This window comes from Thunnus albacares, chromosome 24 (assembly GCF_914725855.1).
Source record: "Thunnus albacares chromosome 24, fThuAlb1.1, whole genome shotgun sequence".
Taxonomy (NCBI): Eukaryota; Metazoa; Chordata; class Actinopteri; order Scombriformes; family Scombridae; genus Thunnus; species Thunnus albacares.
Genome location: NC_058129.1, coordinates 4,271,036 through 4,291,557, shown reverse-complemented (window position 1 = coordinate 4,291,557; position 20,522 = coordinate 4,271,036). Strand labels below are relative to the sequence as shown.

The 20,522-nt window shown below is 40.2% G+C and overlaps 1 protein-coding gene across 1 annotated transcript; it reads left to right on the top strand.

Annotated features, from left to right (window-relative positions):
* Positions 1-303: 303 nt before the first annotated feature.
* On the top strand, positions 304-19,710 carry LOC122976628 (bile salt export pump-like). The gene is made up of 29 exons (XM_044345209.1): positions 304-454; positions 608-694; positions 841-859; positions 1,572-1,601; positions 1,687-1,738; positions 1,861-2,168; positions 2,332-2,419; positions 3,850-3,983; positions 4,071-4,242; positions 4,461-4,585; positions 4,673-4,847; positions 5,262-5,375; positions 5,481-5,591; positions 5,723-5,848; positions 6,339-6,542; positions 6,631-6,801; positions 7,689-7,890; positions 8,065-8,134; positions 8,608-8,728; positions 8,975-9,145; positions 9,800-9,904; positions 10,225-10,386; positions 11,814-12,017; positions 12,839-13,080; positions 14,115-14,271; positions 14,639-14,836; positions 16,025-16,231; positions 17,697-17,843; positions 18,310-19,710. The coding sequence occupies exons 2-29, from the start codon at positions 616-618 to the stop codon at positions 18,508-18,510; spliced, it is 4,095 nt and encodes a 1,364-aa protein (XP_044201144.1). The 5' UTR covers positions 304-454; positions 608-615; the 3' UTR covers positions 18,511-19,710.
* Positions 19,711-20,522: the final 812 nt, after the last annotated feature.

Sequence of the window (20,522 nt, the reverse complement as noted above, 5' to 3'; positions counted from 1 at the left end):
ATAGAATTCATAGGTTAAAGAATTAGACATCTAAAGAGTGTATAGAACATTCAGTTAAAGCTATCACTTGTGTGAATGCATCAATAACATTCATCGAGTGATGATGCAGAAACAGTGCAGGGCCTCTGCAGGTGACATGTTTGCTCCAGCGAGGTCATTGACCCCTTCAGCAGCATAAACCGACAGGACACTTACCCTAAAACAAAATACTCTGACCCTGAGTTCCAACCAAGCCCAATTCTGCTCTATAAGAGCACGTGGATCTCTGCCAAGGTACACAGTAGATCCTCTCTATCCATAAGTGACCAGCTACACAACTGCAGCTACCGCGGGGGCAAAACAACTGAATGTCAGGATACTGGACTTAAGCGTAGGAGATCTGGTTTAATTTGACTTCACTCCTTTTTTTTTTTTACAACCCATGATCAAACAAGAATAAGAGGCGTAGTTATAGGTAAGTTTCTCCTCTTTACACACACTCAAACGTTTTTTTTATTTTACCTCAAAGGTGGATCACTGCTAAAAAAAAAAAAAACGTGACCATCACACTCTAATTATTCTGGTTTTAGTTATCTAAACTGCACTTCTGTTTTTGCCTTTCCTAGAGGAGTCAACATGCCATCTGGATCAGTGAAATTGCAGAGCATTAAAAAACTGGGACAGGAAAACCAAAGCTATGAGGTTTCAGATGACGGTAATGCACTATTACCTTTCATGTTCTAGTTAGTGTTGAGGGTTTATTCAAGTAATAATGATCAAATGCTATTAGAAAATAACATGTTATGCATCCAGCTCTCTAACTGTAAAGAAATGTAATGCCTATTATATTCTATGTTGCAGAACCAGCTGGCTCCTATATGTAAGTATTATATTAAGTTTTTTATTTGTCACAATTGATGTGTTTTTTGGAGATCATTTTGGAGATTGAGTAATGTCTTTAATCACAGATTGAGTTTTACATGCAACACCGATTATTTATGTAGAAAAAGACTGTTGTTACTCTGAAAACTGAGGGGGTTTGTTGCTCTGTAAAGACTGTATAAATCTGGTGGAGACTATTTTAATATTTATGCATTGCTCGGCAAAACAGGGCAAACAGCTGGAAAAATAAGAGGCAGACAGAAAATGCAGCTGCCTGATTTTTAAATTGTGTTGTGATAGTAACAGTCAGCCCCGTCACATGAAGTTTGAGTTACTAGAAAGAGAGATCTATTATCTCTGTGGAGGTCAATGACCAGGTGTGCTTGTGTGTATGTGGGTGTGTATGTAGGCAGGCTGATGTAAAGCGTTTTATTTATTTTGTCTCACGTGAGACCGAAGACAAATTTCTACTATATTATGAATTTCTGTTGCTCACCATGAAGATATGACCAAAACATTGTGAGTTTACATGATTAGTTAATGTGTGATAGATCATTGATGAATATTAACTCACTTCTGTTGTAAGCTGGTGAATGTTTGATGCTAACACATCTTTGACTGGAGGTGGACTAAGTTTAATCTGTTTTTGATTTTGTTAATCAGAGGATATGTTTAGCGGCTCAGTGCGTGTTCTGTTTTCTTCTATGCAGGACCATGACAGCTTCCAAGGATGAGGAGAAGTAAGTAAAAGATAGCAGTAGAGGCTCTGGATACTTTGTCACATTCACCTCATATAAAAACTGATCGGCCTTCTCTTCCAAACAGAGCTCAGGGAGACACAGAGCAGCCAGCGATAAGAGTTGGCTTCTTTCAGCTGGTAAAATACTTCTCCAGTTTTCCCTCCTCAGAATGTAACAGTTTGTAGTCTATCTTCATCTCTGCTTGAGAGATTTGCCTGCCTAGTGCTAGTGTGTGTTTTGTGCTAACATGCTCTTCCAGTTCCGTTTTGCCACATGCAAAGAGACGCTGATGATGGTCGTGGGTAGTGTGTGTGCGGTGCTGCACGGTTCAGCCCAGCCCCTCGTGCTGCTGGTGCTCGGCCTGCTCACTGACACCTTCATCGACTACGACATCGAGCTCAACGAGCTGAGCGATGACAGGAAGGAGTGTGTGAACAACACTATCCAGTGGAAGAAGAACTACACTGCAGGGCACAGCCCCGGAACACTGCTGAATCAGTCGGACTGGAGCTTCATGAACAATTCAACATGGGAGATGCTCACACCGCTCAAGAGCAGGCCATGTGGGTAAGTGGGTTGTGAGAAATGCATGAGATGGGCTTTTTTGAACATCAAATATAGTTTAAGATGTGATATTAAAAGTTTAACTCATTTGAGATCTGTGTTTAAGTGTCTGTGGTTTTGCAGTCGTCATGTATGATTCATTTACTGTATTTGTGCTGACTTTCAGGATTCTCGACATTGAATATGAAATGACCAAATTTGCCCTCTATTATGTTGGAATTGGAATAGCTGTATTCGTTCTGGGATACTTTCAGGTTTGTCATAAAATTTAATTGTTTTCATGCCTAGAGACTCATGTATAACTTTGCTGGTAGAATAAAAGAATGATGAAAATTACAGTATGTCATTATGATAATAATATGCAAGAAAGAAAGGACAAATCGAAGTAGCAGAGGCTAAGATATCCTGCATATCCCATGATGCAACTGAATAGAGGCTCTTCATGAGACCCTTCATGCCTTTCTGTTTGTAGCCTCCAGTCCATAGCCAAAAACCCTGATGACATCACTATGACATCATCATGGTTATGTTTTTTGGCTGGACCGCAACAGTGGGGCCAGCGCTATAATCAGACTGACTGACTGACTAAGTCGCTGAGTGATGAGGTTACACCATTGGGCGGCCAGCTGAGTGTTGGAATTTCTCCATTGGCCGTTGCTCTTCCAAAATGAATTGGTGCAAATTTAAACTTACATCCTCAGGGGGTGTTTGCAGCGGACAGATCTATCATCTTAGGGGGCATTTACAGAGGTTCCACCATGGATGTGTTATAGAGCTGGATACAGACTCTTGACATGACTCTTTCTATTATGAATTTTTGATCCTTGGAGTTTTTATATCTGTAAAACTTCTCTCAAGCCAAGAAGTCTGTGACATCACCACAATGTAAAGTCTATGAGCAGAGAGGGAACTCGCAGGCAGGGCCAGCAGGAGAAACACTACTGTGCATATTCAGTGGCTGTATACCCGCGGAAGTAAACCCTGAAGCTAGAAATTTTTTTGGCGTATGCGCCAGGTGAGTAATTCTTATTGTGCACAGTTAAAGCACCCCAAAAAACAATCACTCTGACAAAACACTCAATAAAAAGTGAGTCTTAGAAAAACGAGACATCCACAGATAGAAACAGATGAAGGAGCAGTGAGAATTAACAGATAATTAGAATAGTTATCATTACAATTGAAATAAGTTCTCTTTCAAATCAAACATCCCAAGATATGAGTGGAAAGTAGGCTATTCTTCTTGAAACTGCATTTTTTTTTTCTACTCAAATGTAGCTTAATCATGTCATGTATTTCACTACACTTTAACAACAAATATTACTGGTACTACAGAAAATTTGCAGGTGAACATTTAATATCCAGGAATTCACTCCATAGACACTACCACTGACTATCCCTGTAACACATTCACCACAATTTCGCTCATTAACCGAACACGGTCCAGCCATATGCTAGGTTTTGACCTAGTCTGTTCAACTGTTTCCACAGCCTGAGCAGCACTCCTCACGTTGACTACACTGAAAACGTGTACATGTGTCAAATCAGTGGAGTTCCCCTTTCACATGTAGATTTTTTCTTTTTACCTTTCAAACAGAGGTCAGAGGTTTGGGTTCTGCTGCCCTGCATGCTCTCATGTCTAACATTTAACGAATCTAAGTAGAAGCTCTCTCTTAACCACTGATAGATCTCTCTATGGGTGACGGCTGCTGCCAGGCAGATTCAGCTCATCAGGAAAATGTACTTCAGCAAAGTGATGAGGATGGAGATCGGCTGGTTTGACTGCACCTCCATAGGGGAGCTCAACACTCGCATGTCAGAGTGAGTGAGACAAAGACGACATAATTTCTGTCTTACTTACTTAAGTATTCGTGTGTTTGTGTTATATTAGTTGTATCTGTGTTACAGTGATATCAACAAGATCAACGATGCCATCGCGGATCAAGTTGCTATTTTTTTGCAGCGCTTCACCACCTTTGTGTGTGGCTTCTGCATTGGCTTTGTGAAAGGATGGAAGTTAACACTTGTCATCGTTGCAGCAAGTCCATTGATTGGTGTTGGAGCTGGTCTTATGGCTATGGTGAGACTTGACTTCTCTTGACTTGACTTCTCTTAACTTGACTTACTTCTCTGGGCTTGACAACTCTTGACTCAACATCTGTTGTCTTGACGTTTCTTGACTTGACGTGTTGATTTCTCCTGTCTTGACTTGACTTTCTCATGACTTAACTTCTCTTGAATTGATTTCTCTTGACTTCCCATCAACTTTGCCTCATTCTGGCTTTACTCTGGGTCTAGTTTGTGGCTAAGATGACCGGATTGGAGCTGCAGGCCTACGCCAAAGCTGGAGCCGTAGCTGACGAGGTCCTCTCTTCCATCAGGACTGTGGCTGCTTTTGGTGGCGAGATAAAGGAAGTGCAAAGGTAAAGTATGCAAGATGAAATCTTAACACAATTTTTACTTTTTCCCATATACACATAACTGAGGTGAACTCCTCGTCTCCTCCACAGGTACGACAGGAACTTGGTCTCAGCGCAAACCTGGGGTATCAGGAAGGGCCTGATCATGGGCTTTTTCACCGGATACATGTGGATGATCATCTTCCTGTGCTATGCTCTGGCCTTCTGGTATGGCTCCAGTCTTGTGTTGGATGCTGAGGAGTACACACCAGGAACATTACTGCAGGTATCACACTCACCATATTGACAAAATATGCAGTAACGTGCTTTTTTGGTTCCTTACTACCTCTATTGACTGTTGGTAAATGGAAAAATTGAACTTTTCCTACCCTCTTGTTCAGTTTTAATGTCTAGTTTAATTCTGTGATGGGAGGTTTTTTACAAGTTTCTTTATCTCACAAGCACCCTTCATATTCCCTCTCTTGTTTGTTCAGCCTTTTTCACTTACACTGACAAAACAAAACTGCTGCTTTGATAAAGCCTAAGAGAAAAATGATCACATAGAATTATAATATCGACTTCCACCATCATCCTGTGCAATTCCCAACTGGCTACACTGACAAACAAAATTAATTTGAATTGTAACAGGACAAGAAACGTTTTGCATGTCATACATTTTTGCTGAATTTTGCCATTCCAGGTATTCTTTGGTGTTCTGATAGCAGCCATGAATTTGGGGCAGGCCTCCCCGTGTCTCGAAGCGTTTGCTTCAGGCCGTGGAGCTGCTACCATCATCTTTGAGACCATTGACAGAGTGAGAATGCTCGATGCTATAATTAGATTTTTATCCATACAAGATACTGTATTTTCACAAGCAACTATTTCCCCTTACTGACAAATCTCATTTTAAAACTTTCAGGAGCCGGAGATTGACTGTTTATCCGAGGCTGGATATAAGCTTGACAGGGTCAAAGGAGATATTGAGTTTCACAATGTGACTTTCCACTACCCCTCCAGACCTGAAGTCAAGGTACTTGAGTGTTTCTGTATTCATAATGAGTGTAGGAATTAAATTTATGAAAACAATTAGCTGCCAACAATAAGCATGATCTCTTCTATCAGTGTCATATTGGCCGTGGTGTCATGTTGTCTTATATTCAGATCCTGGACCAGCTCAGTGTTGCAGTGAAGTCAGGGGAGACCACAGCCTTTGTTGGGCCGAGTGGAGCGGGGAAGAGTACTGCTATTCAACTCATCCAGCGCTTCTACGACCCTAAAGAGGGAATGGTGGGTGTTAGACACACATTCTTAAGTTCCAAAACAGGAATGTGAGTGACAATCATGTAATATACTGTGATTCTTCTGTCAGTGGTCCCTTTTGTCAATTCCTGAGATTGAAGATTCCCTCGACATACTGTAACTGCCACCTCTTTCCTTTTAAGCTTCATTCTAGTCGTTTCAAAAATAACCACCCCCCGAGGGTGATAGAAGTACATGATAATCTGTTTCATTATTCAGCCAATGGGTCCTAACAGCCTCATTTTTCACTTTTATGGAATTACAGACCTTTACACACCTTACTTCTTTATTCTGTTCTGCTTCTAGAGAAGGAAATAGCCTCTTATAGCTCCACTATGAGGGTTATGCACTAGACTAACACCCTTATCATTTGAAACTAGCATTGTTGCAAAAAAACATATTATAGAAGCTAAGCAATTTAATAGCATCATCCATCAATTGTAGCAAAATCAGCTGCTCTCTGTGCTCTCCATCTCAGGTGACCCTGGACGGTCATGACATCAGAGGGTTGAACATCCAATGGTTGCGCTCACTTATTGGCATTGTGGAGCAGGAGCCTGTGCTGTTTGCCACCACCATCGCTGAGAACATACGCTATGGTCGACCCGGCGTCTCGATGGAAGACATCATCACTGCCACCAAGGAGGCCAATGCATACAACTTCATCATGGACCTGCCACAGGTGGAGGCACTGACGACCTGGTTTTATTCAAGTGCAAAAAGTAAAAGCACAGATTAGTATAACTTTCCCTGTGCTTTAAATCTGACAGAAATTCAACACCTTGGTGGGGGAGGGTGGAGGTCAGATGAGTGGCGGTCAGAAGCAGCGTATTGCCATTGCCCGGGCGCTGGTCAGGAACCCTCGTATCCTGCTGCTGGACATGGCAACCTCTGCCCTTGACAACGAGAGTGAGGCTATAGTTCAAGATGCCTTGGATAAAGTACGTGTGACTGCTCTATGTGCTGAATTAGCTCCTGTTTCTACCTTAGGTTTTTATACATTTATGGCTCAACTGTGTAGCCTGGTGGCAAGACAATGAAAAATGAAAATCCTCATATGCTTTCTTCAACACAAGTAGCTCAGGAAAAGAGTGTGACTAAAATTACATTATTATTTTTTCTTTGGAAGAGAGGATGACTGCACTGTTTTGTCACATATGTTTCACACACACCTGGTCTTTTTCAAGGCAAGTTTAACACAAGCATCAGATAGAGCCTTAAATATACAGTACATACACCACCTGTTGGCAATCTGCAATCAGTTACATCATCAATGAGTTAAAGGCACACATGAGGTCATCACAAATAATTATTCTGTATTAAGAAAAAAAGTTGAATAGATACTGTATGGCATCAACATTAACATCCATATACTGCACACAGCAAGAGACATAACCTGACAACAATAGTGCTTAGATGCCCCAATAACCTAAATTAAAGAATGCATAATACAGAAATTGATAAAGTAGCACAATGAGTGCACTGCCGCTTTTTCTATGAATTATTACTGCCATGAACAGCAGCAACTTTTTATGTGCATTCACCAGATGTACTAATTCCTTTATTTTGTCATTTTTATTTCATCAAATACGGATGAGAATATTACCACATTTAAAACAGTAAGACTTATAGAAAAGAGGAAGAGCATCATTAAAAACTAATAATTGAAAAAGTAAGAATAATTCCTCTTTACATCTAACAATGAGTGCAAAATACTGACAAAATGTAAAATCAAACCTCAATCCTTTTTATTTATTCAAAATCAGAGCCAAAAATTCAAAGTTCCCAGCAGAAATGATTCACTGATATAATTTTGATTTGGTCATAGGTACGCATGGGTCGCACCACCATCTCTATCGCTCACCGGCTGTCCACCATAAAGAACGCTGATGTGATTGTGGGCTTTGAGCACGGCCGAGCTGTGGAGAGGGGCAAACACAATGAACTGCTGGAGCGGAAGGGAGTCTACTTCACTCTTGTCACCCTACAGAGCCAAGGAGACAAGGCCCTAAATGCGAAGGCTCAAGAAAGTAAGTCCAATGTGGCAGATAATGAGTATAAAAGCTTAACCATAAATCTTTTGTTCTGCATTCCACTAAATCTGTGCTTCCATCTGAGATCTCAGAGAGATATTTGTCCACATATGGAAACTATAAGGATCTACTCATTGGGCTCTTCACCCTGTCTTGCATCCCTTGAATTAGTGGCTGACAATAATGAAGAGTCAGAGCAGCTAAGCCTATCCAGAGCCGGCAGCTACCGTGCCAGTTTGAGGTATTACACAAACACATTTCCAATCATCTCCTGCCCTTTATCACTTGCTCATTTGCTTACTTATGTATATCCATTTACATGGTCCTGACTGTGCATCTAAATTGGATTATTACAGCAGTCATTTGTGGCTGAAATTGAGTTGTGACATGGCAGAACCTTCATTTACTTAATAACCCTCTTAGGTTTACTTTGATATTTGGAGCATTTAGATGACACTATCATCCGGAGCCACTTACAAATGGTGCAACAGCAGAGGAGGCTCAAGGTCCCCTATCAATACCATTACAAGCACCCAGTAATGAGTGCAAGAAGGAGAACAACAGGAGCGTCAATACAGCCATTTAGCTACAATATATCCCTGTGTTCATGGAACATTCATTTATAAAATAAGCAAGAAATTTGAGATATGGATAACAGCAGTTCAGAAAAGATTTTCATTTTTTCTAACTTTTGAAGTTCTTTATTTTTTGCAGAGCCTCCATCCGCCAGCGGTCACGATCCCAGCTGTCCAACCTGATCCCAGAGTCTTCTGTTCCCATTGCTGGAGAGCTCGGCCCCAGAGCCTACGCTGTGTCACAGGCGGACAAATCCAAGGTGTGTGTGCGGGGGTGTTTGCATCCAATTTTATGTGTGGGTGGTTGAAGCAGGTCATCAGTGGTTTCATACCACTGGAGTATAAAACCACTTCTTTGAAATTTTCCTGGTAAAACATTTACTTATTTTCAATATCAGTCCTCAGAAGATAGTATAGACAGTTAACAGCTTTTAAGTTTGATAATTTCCTGATTTGCATGTGTGCCTGCTGCTGTGTATTAATTGCTCGTCTGCGTGAATGTTCAGGATGACATCCCAAAGGAGGAGGAGGAGGAACTTGTGGAGCCAGCTCCAGTCACCAGGATCCTGAAGTACAACATACCCGAGTGGCCATACATGTTTTTTGGATCTATTGGGGCTGCCATAAACGGAGGGGTCAACCCCGTCTACTCTCTACTGTTCAGTCAAATCTTGGCGGTAAGGTCCAATTCTTAATCTGACTTACTGAGATACATAAATCAAGTTAATTCCAGAAGCAACAACATGTTTGTGTAAAATAAGAAAATGTTCAACTTTGGCTTCCCCTAGTGGTCATATCAAAAAGACAGGGGAGACTAGAAATGAGTGAGAGCAAAAACCTCACCAAGTTTCTCTAATATGGTCTTCTTTTTTATACTAAACAAAAATTTACTCCATCAGAATAATAACTGAAAATATGCTATAATCACATAAATCTATACATAGTGGCTTTAAAGGAATAGTGACATGTTGCTTTCTTGCCGATAGTTAGATGAGAAGATTGATACCCCGCCTGATATGAAAGTGGTAATCTTCTCATCTAACAATCAACAAGAAAGCACATTTCTTGACATATCTAACTAATCCTTTAAGCAGTCAGTGATCCAATATTTTAATTGGGATCTGAGATAAATAATCTGACAGCACATCACTATAGTCCTATGAAGTTTCTTATGTAATATCATTTTTAAAAGGAGTATAAAGAAAATGTTTAATTCTCCCACATAGTAGCACATTTTGTATGTATGTATGTGAGCAGTGGTCCATATTAACATGTTTCTGCACATGCACATATGTGTGTGTCTGTATGCGTGTGTCTGTTTGTGTGTATAGACATTCTCTGTTACAGATCCTGTGGCTCAGAGGAAGGAGATTGATAGTATCTGCCTGTTCTTTGTCATGGTTGGCGTGGTCTCTTTCGTCACCCATATGCTGCAGGTAGAGTTGCAGTCTGCTTTAGCAAGACTGATTGCTTTAGTGCTTCTGTGCTTCCTTCACCTGCTGCTTTTGTTCAAGGTTGGGGTAAAGTCACAAGAGGCCTTCCTTTATTTTGGCAAATTAATACCATCTACGGATGAAACAGATTTTCCTACATCCTGCAGAGATGCTGTTCTATAATTGATCCATGAGTTCTGACCCCCTGGTGGAGAGGAAGGACAAAGAGATGATTTCCCCAGATTAGTAGTATATTACATTATATTGAAGATCACTGTGATGGTGTTTTGGATTTATAAAAAAAACTTCCTGTGTGTCTTCAGGGTTATGCCTTCTCTAAGTCTGGAGAGCTGCTGACCCGCAGGTTACGGCGGCTGGGTTTCCACGCCATGCTGGGCCAAGAGATCGGCTGGTTTGATGATCACAGGAACAGTCCCGGAGCTCTGACCACACGTCTGGCGACCGATGCCTCCCAAGTTCAAGGAGTGAGTTACAGCCTCAGTACAAAAAGATAATGAGTCATTTAGCCCCCATATTCAGCCATTAAATTATAGTTGTATTTAAAAAGCTGTCTGAGTGAGGTTTGTTTCCAATGCACATTTATTTTCTTTAAATAAGTGAAAATATCCCAAGACAGGTATTAAAGCATCATTTGATTTGAGAAAAGATGTAAAATTATCTCAACTTAACTGCTTAATTACTTCTTTTTTTAAAGAGATTTTTTCCAGACTTGAAATTACTTTTTATTTATTGCATTGTATTCAGTGTTCACAACCTGCAGGATCACTTACACAACAGCTAATAAAAAGCAGTGAGTTGTTAATTTTTCAGATATTTTCAGGTAGGCTGTCAGTCTCAGAAGGGTATTACACAAAGGATGAGAGCAGTAACTACAAAAGTTGAGTTGAGAAATAAAGGTTCCAGACTAGCAGACAAATTGTGTAACAGATTGAAATGCTCATTTTATGCTATTTAGGCTGATCATTTTACCCCAAATAAGTCATTCCAAAGAATTTACATGATTAATAAATGTATTTCTGTTTTGCAAGGTGTTTGTCTGTCCTTCTACTGTTCATATTTTTATTTAAATCAATATGAGTTAAATTACAATTCAATATATTTAAATATGTCATTTAAAAGTACCTTAAATACAACAGACCACACAAATGCCACAAGTTGAGATAGCAGGCCTTTTTCTGCTAAGCTAGTTACCCTTAGCGGGGGTCTTTTTTATCCATCATGATTGGACTTGGTTACTGCACCAAACTGAATCATTAAGATATCAGTCATTCAAAATGAAAATAGTATTTTTCATTTACAGATAACAACTAGTGAAAAATGAATAGGTACATTATCTTTTATCTTTAGCTACAGCTAGCCGTGGCTATCTTACCAGCTAGCTTTCAAGTGATATAGCCCTTTTGCTTTAGCTGTCTAGTTGTCTGTATCTCTAAGACAAAGAGTTCAGTACTGTAAGTATGACAGTGGCTTCTAGAGCCTACAGATGACCAATATTTTTAAGGACTGCAAACTTAAATGGCTGTTTTCACCGGAATTATAAATTTGAATGCAATAAAAATGTTTTTATAGCGCCACAGATGTCCAAAAGTGAGATTCAAGTCAATTTTGACCAAATATGTAGAATAGTTACTGCATTTTGCTTTTGTATGATTCTCTGAATTGCCTGGCCTTAATTGTATTGTATCATTTAATGAGATAAATCCCACTTATCTGGAAAACAAACCATGTGACTTAATGTCCTCAGCTTGGTATTCTGTTTTTGACTTGTTTTTTGTTCCATCATGCGTTCAAAATTCTGCATTGATGATCTAGTTGAATCCATGAGGAGGATCAGCACAATGCACAACATCTTGAGTTAAGCAATACCCTTCTCTTCTACTTGTCTTCTAAGGCCACAGGCTCACAGATTGGCATGATCGTGAACTCTCTGACCAACATCGGTGTGGCCATCATCATGTCCTTCTACTTCAGCTGGAAGCTCACGCTGGTCATCCTGTGCTTCCTGCCGTTCATCGCTTTGTCAGGTGGCTTCCAGGCTAAGATGCTCACAGGCTTCGCAAAGCAGGACAAGGAAGCCATGGAGGCCGCTGGACAGGTCAGATATTGTTATACTGAACAACTGAAATGCTTTAATGGAATGACCAAACTCTCTATTTTGACCTGTCTTTGGTGACTATTTAACAGCCTCTGGTTTGAAAATACTACAACCAAAATATTCAGATGTTGAGTGGCAAATCAAAAGCATTATCACAATAATCCTGCAAAACTTACAGTTGGAAGGTGACATCAGCTGAATTATCTAGTGACAGCAGATAAAAGACAGCTTAACAGTGTCTATTTCAGTCTCCAGGTTTCAGCTTTTTCTCATCACTGAAGAAAATTTCTGTAGCCCTAAAGCTGAAGTCAGATGTAGGTACAATAGCATTTTATTAGGTGCTCCTGTAATTTGGTACAGGTAGTTTGGCATAGTGCTGCTGTAACACTGTCAGGCTCAGTTCCTTCTGGGGCCACCCATGCTTAAAATGCAGTCATGGTAATGAAAGGCACATTGGATAAAAACCCCAGGACAATACCGTGAGAGCCAGAAAGTTCACTATCAAAGGAAAAGTATTCAAAAGTCAATTTACTGTGAACTTCCGTTCCGCTATCTTAATTATCCCGATGCAGTAAACCCCACCCATCCAAATGAAGTGGATTAGATGAAAGTTTAATGATCCCTATGGGGGGAAATTGGCTTACTGCAGCAGCAGAAAATAGGATATAGATAAGATCAGAGCAAATACTTTATCTATATCCCTTTCTCCCCCACACATTAGAAACATAAGAATTAAAAGCAGCTTCTATTCAGTTATCTGTTTATTGTGCTATTTCTATCTGGTATCAACAATTAAACTCAGACCTTTATTTGCTCTGCAGATTTCCGGTGAGGCTCTAAACAACATCCGCACCATCGCAGGCCTGGGGAAAGAGAGGAGTTTTGTTGACATGTATAATGCCCAGCTGGATGCTCCTTACCAAGCAGCCTTGAAGAAGGCTAATGTGTACGGAGCCTGTTTCGGTTTCGCCCAGTGCATCATCTTCTTGACCAACTCTGCTTCCTATAGGTTTGGGGGTTACTTGGTGCAACAAGAGGGGCTCCACTTCAGCCTGGTGTTTAGGTGAGAGGAGAAGTCTGTCATTACTGCTGTCTAAATCCCCAGCTGATTCCAGGCTCCTTTCTATCAGTCTTGTTTCTTCTTCTTTTAAACAGGATTCATTTTTGCTCTGTCCTCTTGGCTACAGTTGCCATTAATTTATTCTGTTCATTTTAATTCAGAATACTTCATTCATCCCTCAAGGGGCAATTAGAGGCAAGCAGGTTGGCAAACCCAAAAATATAAAAACAATTCAGTCACAGAAGTTGAAAGAGGGTTAATGGTGATACACTATGAAGGTACATTATGTCAAGTGCAGAAAGTGCTAGTTCATTTATCAAGTCGTATGGCCTCTGGAATAAAAACAAGAGTTTCCATCCATGCTGGCAGCTCTGTGAGACTGTACTTAGGCACAGTGGTGCTTTGAGCTAAATGCTAACATGTTTGCAATGACAATGCTAACATGCTGATGTTAAGCAGGTATAATGTTTACTATGTTCACCATCTTAGCGTGTTACCATGCTAACGTTTTCTAATTAGCACTAAAACACAAACTACAGCTGATGGGAGTGCAGGTAATTAGTCACGAACCAAAATAGAGGACAAATTGAAACTTTGACCTGATGCTGGCAGTCAAAGTGATTGCAATCCATGTTTAAATATAGAGATATAAAATGTCAATATTCTGTTCTACTCCACAGGAGTTTAACTTATGTAGGCGGTTGAGAGGCTGCCGATGTCATCCGTTATAAAACACAGTTCAAGTATTTGTGGGCCTGGGCAATGTCAACACTTACTCTTTATATCTTTTGTTATGTTGTTGGAAGACTGTGTTTCAGTAAAATTATAATTTCTTCAGTTTGATACATTTAAATATACAAAAAGACCTATCACACCAGTTACCAAAGTCTTGCATTAAGACTCAGTTTGATTGATATGACCGTAGCAGAAGAGACATAATAACATACATTACAATATAATGGAGATTTGAAAGCAAGAAATGAATTATAAACCACCCTGCTGTGGATGAAGTGACTTTATATTCTTGTCTCTGGCAGGGTCATCTCTGCCATCGTCACTAGCGGCACAGCCCTCGGCAGAGCCTCCTCTTACACCCCAGACTACGCCAAGGCCAAGATTTCAGCTGCACGTTTCTTCCAGCTGCTTGACCGAGTGCCGAGTATCAGTGTCTATAGCGACAAGGGAGATAAATGGGTAAGAGGTTGTATGTTATGCGATATGTTATGCTATGCCGCCACACGCTGAGCATATAAAAAATGAGCACTGCCTCCTCTTTCTGTGATAGATTGAGAAGGGAATGCAGGTGGAAAGTCCGATTTGGTATTCCTGTATGTCTTTGCTCATTCATATTACATCAGTCATGAAAGAGAGGTTGTACAGAGGAGGACAGAGGAGACAAGGAGGGATTGTTAGTCCTTTAATCACATGTTGTGGTAAAAAAGGGAAAAAAATAAATAAAACAGTAAGAGTCTAAGCTGTCTTTTGTGGACAGGAGATGGCACCCTTACACACAAACCTACTCTAACCTTTGTACTCCTCCCTCTCTCCACTGTGTTTTCAGGATAACTTCCAAGGCAACATTGAGTTCATTGACTGCAAGTTCACCTACCCCACCAGACCAGATATCCAGGTCCTGAATGGGCTGAATGTGTCAGTGAAGCCTGGCCAGACGCTGGCATTTGTGGGCAGCAGTGGCTGCGGGAAGAGCACCAGTGTGCAGCTGCTGGAGAGGTTTTATGATCCTGATCATGGCAGAGTGGTGAGGAGGACACAGCAAAATGCTGTGTATCTACAGTACATGCACTGTTACTAGTTACTTTTCAAATTAAAATTATATGCATGTACAAAATGTGAAATATAAAATGCATTTTAATAGTTTTAACTAGTGGTAGAAGAAGTATTCAGATCTTTTACTTAAGTAAAAGTACCAATACAGCAAATGTAAGTATTGCAGTAAAAGTAGTGGTTTGGTCCCTCTGACTGATATATTATTATATATGACATCATTAGATTATTAATAGTGAAGCATCAGTGTTAGAGCAGCATGTTACTGCTGGAGGTGGAGCTAGTGTCAACTTCTTTATATACAGTTAGCTAGTTTAGTCCAGTGGTTCCCAACCTAGGGGTTGGGCCCCTGCAAAGGGTCAGCAGATAAATCTAAGGGGTCGTGAGATGATTAATGGGAGAAGAAAGAAGAAAAAACAAAGTTCTGATACACAAATCTGTTTTCAGTTTTATGGAGCTTGTTTCTGCTCCCAAGTGGCAAAAAAAAAATCAGTTATTGCAGGTTTCTGGAGAAACTATGAATACTTTCCCCACCAGTGATACTCTTACACATAGATATAGTTTAAACAATATGTGTTTCCACAGGAAAAGTCTGGTGAATTCTTTGCATATTTCAACTAGGACATGTGCAAATGAGAGGTCTGACTTTTAACCAGCCAGCATGATATTGTTACAGCAGATGCTGACCTTTTTTAAAATGCCAGATATCTAATTTTAAAAAAAAATAAGTTGTATGTATAGTCTGCTTTCGACTTCCACTCTCATGAGGTTCAGTTGTACCTTGAGTGTCACTGTATAAAGTAAAATTTGCAATTTGTCAAAGTCAAAGAATAAATTGTAGGACATTTAGTGGACTTGGTGATCAAGGTATTACTTTGTGCTTTACTTAAAAAAGGGCACTTCACCCAGGATGGAGGTTTGTCTTTGTGCCAGTAAGGGATCACTGCCAAGATTCAAATGGCCTTAACTGAGTTGGAAGTGGTTTGGAAATGCATAGCCCTGATTCTCTGTCCGAAATTTTAAAAAGGACAGTATCACCTCTGCATAGTTAGAGAAATTACAGCATAAATTGTAGTATGATAGCTCATTAAGTGGATTGTATTTCCAGTCTTTGCCTATAATATTGCCTTCTACTAATGATAAAATCAATTGCTTCCTGCAGCTGATTGATGGCCATGACTCGACTCGTGTCAACGTGCCCTTTCTACGATCCAAGATTGGCATCGTGTCCCAGGAGCCCATCTTGTTCGACTGTAGTATCGGAGAGAACATCAAGTACGGCGACAACTCCCGGGAAATCAGCATGAATGAGGTCATCTCAGCCGCCAAGAAAGCCCAGCTTCACAACTTTGTCATGTCGCTTCCTGAGGTACTGCAGACATTCTGTGGGTTTGTAGGGGAGTGTGGTGTGGACTCACAAGCAGAGGCAGAGCAGGGAAGGTTAGAGCGAAGTTTATTTGTTTAATGTTCAGAAAACAGGTTGGCTACAGGCAGTCAGCCAGTGAGGGCAAATAAATCAAAAAGAAGAGGCAAACAGAGGTAGAGATCATGAATAAAACAAGCAGGAATAATATGGTGGCACAAGAGATGATCTGGCAAACAGCAATGAGAGAGATGCCAGTATATACACAATGGAGCTGATGAGGGACAGGTGTGGCTTGATCTGGGAATGAGGAGCAGGTGTGCCTGCTGCTGTAGAGATCAGGGCTGTGTCCAAAATCACTCCCTCATTCACTCATTCACCCCTTCTATATGAATCAGCTGTAACACTGCACAACTGTAATTTTTTCATCTGTAAAATGTAATACACTGCATTATGGGAGTGATAGGGTAAATAGGATGTGATTTTGGACCAAGCAGGTAGCTCTGAGTCTGAAAAGTGAAGCCAATGTGGAAATGACTTAAACCTACATTCTCTCTAATGGCCATCATTGGCGACTCCACTGGCTCCAAAAAGAAGTCTGATTGTATAGAAGTCTACGAGAAAATGACCCTACTTCTCACTTGATTTATTACCTTTTTTCATTATTTAAAAAAGTCTTGTTCAGCATTTGGTTGTGATAAAAGACAGACTCTAAGGAGTCAGATCTTCAGTTTTTCCTGGTATGTACATTTTGTTTTAATGGTTCTAAGCCTGTTTTTCGCTAGCAAAAATTAGCATGAGCATTACCACAGTTAGCCATATGCTAGCGCCTAGCGTTAGGGTCAGCGCCACCCTCTCATCCAAATATGGTCACTTCTGGCTCCAGAAATCCAAGATGGCGACGGTCAAAAAGCCAAACTTGAGGCTTCAAAACGGGAGTCCACAAACCAATGGGTGACATCAAGGTGGCTACGTCCATTATTTTTCTTAAAGTTTATGTTTTGGACACAGTCTGGCAATGGCGGAGAGCATCTGGTGGACAAGTGATGAATGGCAAGGACAGGAAAGTTCCATTATTAGGATTCTTTAGTGTCAAGACAAACAAGATGTGGAAGAGACAGAAGACAATATATAAAACATGTAGAAACAAGTATAGAAATAGAAAACATATAGTATTAGGTTTTTAAAGATTTGCATTGATTTTGCTTTGAGGCTTTTGCAGACTGCTTTTAAAATTAGAAGATTTAGAGAAGATTTTTTGAAGCAGGTGAACAAGGTGTTACACTAGTTTAGATGTGACTGAATTACTTTCTCTAAATCTTTAGACTGAAAGTGAGGTCTGATATTTGCAATGTTCCTCAGTTAGAAAAACTGGATTGAACCAGAGATTTCTCATGGGGGTTAGTACATCTACATTTACTATAAAGTAGATCTCTTGTCTAATAAATTATGCTCTTTCTCCTTGCTTCAGAAATACGACACCAACGTCGGCGCCCAGGGTTCTCAGTTATCTCGCGGTCAGAAGCAGCGCATTGCCATCGCAAGGGCAATCATACGTGATCCCAAAATCCTACTCCTGGATGAAGCCACCTCTGCCCTGGACACGGAGAGCGAGAAGGTACGGTTCAGTACATTTTCAACAATGCTAACATTGTTTGCGGAATCCACACACTCATATCCACAGTGCAGTGCAGCTGCTTGATATTCTCTGGGCACAGAGAGCAAGAAGAGCAGGCAGTTAATTATTATTATCATTAACATCATTATCATTCATCATGTCTATTATTATCACCAGCGGCTCACAGTTCATACCAACCCTTCAGTAGAGCCTCTTTAAGATGAACACGGTCTGTGGGCCAATGTAGGAGCTTTTCCAGCTCAAATAGCTGAACCACGCTGAGGAGCAGAGAGGCCTCTGCATCACACTGATCCACTGGAACATTCTAATGATAGTAATCAACACATGATTGTGAAATTGCTATAATTGTAATGCTCGTGTGTCTGTGTGGGAGCACTGATGATGGCTCCTGCCTGTGTGTGAGTCCATGCACACTGCCTCATGTGTGTCTCTCTGCCTGCAACAGACCGTGCAAGAAGCGCTGGACAAAGCCAGAGAAGGCCGGACCTGCATCGTTATTGCCCATCGCCTGTCAACCATTCAGAATTCAGACATTATCGCCGTCATGTCCAGGGGCTTTGTGATTGAGAAAGGAGCACACGACCAGCTCATGGCCCTGAAGGGAGCCTACTATAAGCTAGTCACCACAGGAGCACCAATTAGCTAACTGCTCAGAGTGTAACCAATTACTAGGGCAGCCAGGAGAAACGAATGTACAGAGCAGTGTTATTGCCTTCTACAGAGGCCAGGACTGGAATACTTTACATACTAAAAGGTGAGATACACCTGTTCCATATTACAGTATTTATTTTAGGGTAGGGATCCTGTCATGAAGAGAAGGGTTTTGTGAATCACACACCTTATTATTGTTTGGGGTATTTTAAGGATACTCAATGTATTTCTGTTGTTTTGTCTTTGCTTTATATCTTGGATAGTGGGTCCATCCCACTGCACATTCACACACCACCAGGTAGCAGGCAAGGGTGTCCCATGCCTTAAAAATTTCATCACACAGTACGTTTAAGCAACACTTGATGCAAACTTCCTAATATTGCTTAAAAGTGGTATTCAAAGCCCACAATTCACCACACTCTACTGCATAACACAGTCCAGTTCTTGGTGGTAATGTGTCTATAAGCTGTTTTAACAGTGTTATTATTCATGTCTGAACACAATACAGTAATGGCAGAACCCTCACAGATGATTATCATTTAATATAGTAAATCTAATGATGTTGTAACATTGTCCTTTTATTTTGAGAAATACCTTCCCTCTTTCAAGAATTAGTTTGGCATTTTGGGAAATCATTTTGGGCTTATTCATTTTCCTTCTGAGTGTTACATGTGAAGATTGATACCACTTTCATATTTGTGCTAAATTAGAAGCTACCAGCAGACGATTAGCATAGGTTAGTATTAAGACTGAAAGCATGAGGAACAGCTAGCCTAACTCTGTTGAAAGGCACATAACTCCCACAAAACTACACATGCGGAGGAGCCAGGCTAACCATTTCCCCCTTTTTTCAGTCTTTATACTAAACTAAGCTAGTCACCTGCTGGCTGCTAGCATTAGCTTACAAACATGAGAATGGTATAATTCTTCTCAACTAGCGTGTTTTCTGAAAATGTTGAACTATGCTTTCAAACAATTTATCAGACAGAAACCATTCAAAATAGTATGTTATTTATGTAAAGTATACATATGTGCTTATAGATAATTCAATGTAATTGCTTTATTAATTGTGTTCCTACTCCCAGCTCTTGAATTTGTGTTTGTTTTGCAGCCATCACATGGTAACTGCAGTGCTGTAGGGTTGGTTTTATTTTTTTATTCTTTTTGTGAAAGTGAAATAAAACCATTAAAACCAGCTTGTTTGATTGAGCTGTATTGAGATGTATTTGCAGACGCCACATAACAGCCTCATTAATCAACCATGTCCCAGCGTGTGCTGATATATTTAACAGGCACTTGTTCGCAGCTACTGAAATACGACACACAAGAAAGCACTTGATTACTCGCAATCTACCAAAAGTGTTTGTATTGGGCCAGAAACACAGTTTGAAATCCAAGTTGCTGATGTATTCCACCTTCATTACAGGCAAGTTGTCATTGATGATAATCATTTGATAGGCTACTATAAATAACATAATGAAAGTTAGATCAAATAACATTAGCAAAATTTACAACCTGCCTGTATGTCAGTCAAATATATGATGCCCTTAAATATTATTAATTAATTTTTTTGTTTGTTTGTTTTTTTAAATGTATTTTATAAACTGATTTATGTTCAGTTCAATTTTTTTAAACTAACCAATTAAAGATTTAAGGAAAATGATGTTTATATTTCGTTTTACACTCCTAACCTTTAACTGCCTTCTGTCATCTTTGGGGCTCCATATAATACACCACTAAATGAATGAAAATTGCTCCTGCTTCCAGCTGCATGATGATGCCACATGATGATAAAATGACTGATGAAAAACAAGGGCAAGGAAATGGTCACTGTGATGGATGACATATCTCAAGCAAGGCTCAATCTCAGCCCCCGGCTGAAATAAATACAAATCACATGCTGTCTGGAAAGGCACTGCAAGAAATCCACATGAATGTTATGCGTTGAAAAATCATGTAAAGTATATGTGATCTGTAACTGATACATGTATTAATAGTATGGCCATT